Source organism: Myzus persicae, unplaced genomic scaffold (genome assembly GCF_001856785.1).
Source record: "Myzus persicae strain clone G006 unplaced genomic scaffold, MPER_G0061.0, whole genome shotgun sequence".
NCBI lineage: Eukaryota > Metazoa > Arthropoda > Insecta > Hemiptera > Aphididae > Myzus > Myzus persicae.
In genome coordinates, this window is record NW_019104034.1 from 172,792 (window position 1) to 179,778 (window position 6,987).

General features: G+C 34.7%; 1 protein-coding gene across 1 annotated transcript; it reads left to right on the top strand.

The window, feature by feature from the left end:
* Positions 1–536: 536 nt before the first annotated feature.
* On the top strand, positions 537–5,873 carry LOC111037852 (prostaglandin G/H synthase 2-like). The gene is made up of 9 exons (XM_022320652.1): positions 537–585; positions 1,545–1,622; positions 1,883–1,975; positions 2,050–2,187; positions 2,925–3,041; positions 3,237–3,388; positions 3,539–3,724; positions 4,266–4,636; positions 5,363–5,873. Exons 1-9 carry the CDS (start codon positions 537–539, stop codon positions 5,871–5,873), a joined length of 1,695 nt encoding a protein of 564 aa, XP_022176344.1.
* The last annotated feature ends 1,114 nt before the right edge of the window (positions 5,874–6,987 follow it).

The window sequence follows — 6,987 nt, forward strand, 5'->3', positions numbered from 1 at the left end:
CTCTATGCGTGATAATGTATATAATTAAAAATGATATTAGATAAATACAGCAATATTATTATGTGATGAATATGCGGCCATGTTTGAAGTCAAAATTTTCTTTTAATAAATTTATATTTTATTATAATAATATATTAATATAAATATTACTAAACAGTAAACATCATACATTTGTTATAATTTCAAGCACGCTACTTAAAAATAAATGGTGTACTTGAAAACAATTAATTTGGGTCTCAAAAATATATGCTGGCCAATTCAGCCAGCATATATATACTAACATATTAATTTATTATTATATTTTGTTACTGGACAACGGATTGCTTACGAATTTCATTGTTAGTTCTTCGAATAATTTAGAATCAGTCGTATTTTCACTAGTTTAATGAACAGACGTTACATATATTCGCTATAATATATCGTACTGTTGCATTACTATTTTCTTGTTAGTTTATTGTATTAGAATCAATTCTAATTTAATATTTGCTTCAACTTTCTGATCAGTCGATCAATTATTGTTTACATACAGTCTCATCATGGTTCATGTTTTCGTCAAGCGTTTTAACCGCAAGTTACAGGCTTTCAGTAAGTACCAATTGAACATTTAAATATAATATTTTCTGGAAATATTTGGCGATACAGCTACAGGTGCGCGAATGTCGGTCGAGTGAACGAAAGAAGACTGCTTGCAAATAATGTCCGCTTGCTAGCATATAATAGATGTATTTAGCTACGACCGTGGGCTCGCCGTGATTTAATAACACGGAAGTTTTAAACGCCACCCATTTGCACCAGCGAAGTATTGTATCCGCCGTGTGTGAACGCGGGATGTGATAAAAAAACAAGAGGCCTGGGGCCTTGGCCCTGAACCCTCCCCCCTAAAGACATCACTGCGCACCTTTAATAAGTCTCGACTCCCGCCGACGGTCTACACGCGAATAGATCTGATCACGAATATAATATCCAGCCAAAACCGTGGACTCGGGTCCTCGCCGTGAATCAGGGGGGGATGTTAGGGCACCATTTGTTTTCTTTCTCTAACCCATTTTAAACATAGAAAGTTTATGTTTAGCAGAACTAAACCCGTGTTTTTAACTTAAATTACCCCAAATTTACCTACGAATAGATTTAAGCCAAGAACATTAACCTATGCGTAGAATTGTTAACGATATTTAATGTTTTTCACAATTTGAAAGCTTGTTTTACAATCGTAATAATTTATGCATATTCGTAAATTGTATGGTAATCAAAATATCGTAATATAACGAACGTCGTAGGGACACAGGTGTTCTTCGTAACTTAAGGTTTGAAAATTGGCGAATTCGCTCCAATATTAAAAGTAACCACACTGTTTTGGGGTTGGACGTAGATTTGTTGTGTTGCGCGCGGATCAGAGAGAAAAACCGAAAGTTAGCTGACATACTCTGAATGATATGGATTAATGATAGGGTATATAAAATGTCACGATACCGACTCGTGGACCCACTAAAATGTTGCCTCCGTCTTAATATTATGTAAAAATTAATACGTATCTTTGTTTTCAGTGAACTCGTGTATTGGGACATTCATCGTGTTTTTTATACTATTGTTGGTGACACTGTACTTGGAATGTGATCGTATAGGTGAGTTTTCCCAACCCAAGGAGACGGACCTTATTAGTAGTGTACAATATTTTTACTGCCATCTTCTAGCTTTTTTTAAAACACATTATTTGATTTGCCTGAATAAATTTCCCCTTATAATTCAATATAATCACTAACTAGCAAGTTCTATCTATTGGCTTGATAATAGTTTGGCCATCCATTTCATTGGGTCCTTTCCACGCCCCAATCGTATTGTTATCATTATTTATATTATAACTTTATACTGTACCACGTTGTAGATAAAGCCAGAGTTATCCATGAACAATATCTCGACTACTGCAAGATGCATGCGACGTGCGGCCAAGAGCATGATTTAATGATGCCGACTGCAGGTGCGTTTGTTTTTTATATTATATTATTATACATTTAGGTAAGGATTAAAATTAAAATTTTTTTCAAATCGCAGAGAAACCCACGTCGTTTATGTCATTTGTAGTATGGTTGTTTCGCCTTGAAAACACTGACGTGAGTAGAGGCAGACCGACAATGTGGTGGAGCATTTTTCCATTAACTTCGGCACTCCAGCTGGAAACCGTTTATGCTTGTAAGTATTTAAAGCAATTACAGATAAGTTAAGTCAATATTAATTTAAAACAGTGAAACCTTCTCTAACAGACATCCCCCAAATAGCAATTTTTTGAAACAAACTACATACTTTCTAGGTGAAGACAAAATGTATGTAACAAATTTTCAGAGGTTTCACTGCATATAATCTAATATATACTTATTATTAATTATTATAAATTCATATTAATAATATCATAAATAAATATTAACAAAAACGACATTAAAATAATACTGTATCTATGTATAGATTATATATTATGTGGGCGCCCTCGAAATTATAATAATTAGGTAATAGTATAATTACAATATGCTATGATATATTATATTTTAACAATCTGAATTAAAGACGAACTTTAATAGTGGTAAGTACTCGATATAATTTTTAAACATAATATTATAATTAGGAAAATCATTCTATGGTGTTCATATTGGTTATTTTCCGAAACTAGGGTTTACTGCAATCATTAATTTAGGAAATGTGTCCATTTTATTCTGACGAACTCACAATGTAAATAAACATATTTTTTTAAACTTTTAATGCATAGATAATGTAAAATAAACAAGATTGAAGATCTATAAGTTAATAAGCTAAAATATATTTTAAAAATTATTTCAGTATTAAGTACATATACAGGAATTACATGTTATATAATCTTAGTAGTTACAATAATAGCACGTGATGTATATATAATATATATATATATATTTGTTTAGTCCATCAAAGCGCAGTGAAAAGATTAGAGTATGTGAGGATTGATGCCGACTACGATAATGGATACGCGGGGAGAATATTGCCTCCTGCACGTCCACTGAAATGTTGTAAGAATGACGGTAAATATTTATATCCCACTACGTATTATTTTGATAATATTGTATTTGAATATATCTATAATATTCGCATGGGCACGCGAAGTAAAAACTGCGTATTGTCTGTCGCCGACAAATTCTATATGGTCGTATTCGAACGACCAGTTATTAACACTCAATAGGTTAAAAGGAAATTTAAAAGCTTATAATTTTTTTCAGAGAGTTTGCCCCAGCTGAAAACGTTGTACAACGACATCTTCAAACGGAAACCTGGTCAGTTCGTACCGGATCGTAAAAACAGAAATTTACTTTTCAACGCTTTCTATCAATATTTCGTTCTGCAATTTTTCGACGTGAATTCCAATTTGACGGTTTGTGTAATAAAAATTACAATAATAATATTATTATTGTATATGCCGCGTGCGCGTTTAAAACGATATAATATACCGTATCTACCACTGAATAATAATAATTAAAATTAAATTTATTGAATAATAATTATATTGTCCAAACATATATAGGTAACGGCTTCGCAATTGTACGGCAGTGATGCTGTGTCGGAGAGATCGATGAGATCGTTATCCGGCGGTAAGCTCAAGACACTGGAATTTAATTCCGACCTTTATGCACCAAATCAGGTGTTCGAACTGCGCTCAAGCGTATTCTCAAAGGCTTGGAAGAAAAGCATTTCAAACGATGGTTCGTGGGTGAGTACCGGTTTTTAAAAATATTTTTTTCAGATTTAAATCGAATTTTTGTTAGTTGGTAGTAGGTACCTATGTATAGAATAGCTGCAATTATTATATTATTATTATGCGGGTCGATCATTAATTTAAGCGTTCATTATAATACTATATTAAAAACGCTTTTGAAAATATTTTTGTTTTTTAAATAATTTCAATTCATTACTGTATAAAATGTTTTGATAAAAGTTTATATCACCTACTAGTGTTTCTAATGTTTAGATAGACGGAGTTACAATACAAGCGCAGACACACAGAAAAATGTTTGTTTTACTATAATACTGCTAATTCCCTAATTTTACTATTTATACATAAACAAATTAACTGTACCTACATCTGAAATTTGATTTCATTACATCGAAGTGATCGGAAAAAATATTTTTTGTATGCTGTTGTTCATAAAAATAAATAAATTAAAAAACAATAAAGATCAAAATACATTTTATTCAAAAATGTTATTTTGTAATGCGCTTTCAATTATTGATGGACTATTTGTGAAAAATAGCTCAGCAGAACGATCGCCCGGATTTTCAAACGGGCAGATATGTTGAGCGCGAGTCCAATGCTGTTCGTGATGTCTACTATTTGGGTGCGTGAGCACAACCGAGTGTGCGACGAGTTGTCACAGAAGTCACCGGCGTGGACAGACGAAGAGCTCTACACTACGGCCAGGAATATTGTAACCGGTCAAATGATGACCATCATGATGAACGAAATCCTAAATGTGAAACTCAGACCGGAAGTTTACCACCATCGAATGGAAAGCATCCGTGGTCTTGGCACGCCTATTGAATTATATTTGACGATGGCAGTATCAAGTCTGCCAGAAAACTTGATATATAATTCAACAAGTTTGATGCACTTTAGCAACACGAGGTCAGTCTAAAACTTAATTATAAAATTTAAAAACCATTTAACTACACATTTTGACCCTTACGGATAGCATAGGTTATTATAAGCTATTTTCATGCACAGTTCCAACACGGATAAATGATTTAAGTTAAGAGCCTCAGGTTGGTGCGTTTTTAGTAAACTAAAATATGTCTTTGAGGAAAAACTCTCACGACATGTAAGATAGTCGGATTTCGTTAATTATTTTTTTTATTTAAAAGAGAACAGCTTGCTGGTCTATGTAATTTCAAATTGTATTAGTATAATTGCGAAATACTGAAAAACCCAGCTACTATCGTCACCCTTAAATATTTAGTTTAAGTATGACAAGTATATAGACGCCACCCACATCAGCTGGCTTTGGCCGTCGAACTTGAGGTCCTATGCAGTCTTATATAGGTAGCTTTTTATTCGGGGGTAGGTACTGTACCTGCACAATATTGCCACATCCATAAATTAAAAACATAAAGCGTCGTTGAACTAATGCAAAATATAGTATGTTTTTAAAGAACACGTTATGATATAATACGTTTTAAACAATAATATTATGAACTCATCAACTAGTATAACATCGAACTATAAAGGGACTCTAGGGAAAAGGGACTAGAACAGATTCCAATCTAGTTTCAGAAAAAAAAGCGACTTTAATGAGATAAACATATATTAATCACCACACGCGTATAACACGGTACGGTTTGTCTATACTTGTAGACAAGTTTTGGAAGGTGGATTACAAAACGCTATGGAATTTATGGTGAATTCCAAAATGGGTGGGGTCACAGCACACAACGATGGAGCTCCAACGGAATCAATGACAAAGGCGCTAATTACGCTGTCGAGGGAACACTGCTTACAGGGATTCAACAGCTACAGAAGGCGATTAGGGCTAAAAGCTTATAAAAGCATCGTCGAAATGACCAGAAACTCGGACACCGCCATTCCCTTGTTAGAACTCTACCAGACGGTCGAAAAAGTAGAGTTCTTGACCGGCATGCTGGCGGAAGGAACCAGTTCCCAAGTTTTATCCACGGCCGAAGTCTTGACAAATAGCTACATAATAAATGCGATATTGACGAACAACCTCACATCGTTGGACTCGTGGGTGCCATATACGTTCGGCGGAGAAGACTGTTTTAAGTTGGTGAAGACGGCCAACTTAAAATCATTGGTCTGTAGAAATATGGAGTGCGACGGACTAGACATCCAGCTATACGCAAAGTAGAAGAAAGTAGAAGATTAAATATACAATTTCTAGTACAATACTAACCTACAATACTAGAAATTGTATATTTAATCTTCTACTTCCTTCTACTTTGCGTATAGCTGGATGTCTAGTCCGTCGCACACTAGCGAGTGTAGCGTGCGTTCTACCAGCTATTTTTGGAAGTATGAAATATAAAATATAAATAATATAAAATAAAATAAAAAATATAAAATATAAAATTCATCCAAATAATATAAGTTTCCTTATTTTAGTCGTCGTTTTCATTATATATGTCTCCCGCATATCTTCTAAAAATGCAATGAACAAATCTGGTTGACTTTTTCGCCACATCTTCCAGCAATACTGATCCAAATGTGACTGAAGCATATGGATAGGTACGCCTCTCTTTTTCTTCAGTATGGATATTTTTGCATCCAACCACGATCTTTCAACACCCTGTGTGTGCGCATCTGTTAAGGGCTCAACATAATTTTCTTGATGATTAACAGTTTCATGAATGAACCCTTCTGATGTTAAATATCGGTATGAGGGCCACTCATCTGAGTGAATGACGGAACCACCTTCACATTCCCTTTTAATAATAGGTAAAAGAGTATCCTTGTCACGGCGTTCTACGTAAAAATACCTGCTTAAGACCGAAAGCCCACGGTCCATCAACCCTGGCACCATGGTTGCGGTTGTTTTCGACCTGTGCCCCCTCATCCGTATTTGCTGGTGGCTTATCTCCACCTAACATGCGACCACGGTTATATTTTCGACGACCGGCGAAGCGGGCTTCGTCTATTTGAATGGGGTTGACATATGTGCCAAGCATTTTTATTTTTTTTTTTTAATTACAGCAGTGCACACTTCACGACACAAGTTATACCAATCGGTGATCGTTTTGTTGGATCATTGATTCTAGCACTTTTGGACATTTAGAAATATGAATTGCCACTCTCGTAACATTTTCTTTGTGAGTGTTGTTACATGTATCATATGTAATTAAAAAAAAAAAATAAAAATGCTTGGCACATATGTCAACCCCATTCAAATAGACGAAGCCCGCTTCGCCGGTCGTCGAAAATATAACCGTGGTCGCATGTTAGGTGGAGATAAGCCACCAGCAAAT

What these genes read in the sequence shown, in the direction of transcription:
- LOC111037852 (XM_022320652.1), top strand. Translation starts at nt 537, where the DNA reads ATGGTTCATGTTTTCGTCAAGCGTTTTAACCGCAAGTTACAGGCTTTC. An exon ending in TTTAATGATGCCGACTGCAG is followed by an intron (nt 1,976 to 2,049) that starts GTGCGTTTGTTT and finishes TTCAAATCGCAG; the next exon opens with AGAAACCCACGTCGTTTATG. An exon ending in GCTGGAAACCGTTTATGCTT is followed by an intron (nt 2,188 to 2,924) that starts GTAAGTATTTAA and finishes ATATTTGTTTAG; the next exon opens with TCCATCAAAGCGCAGTGAAA.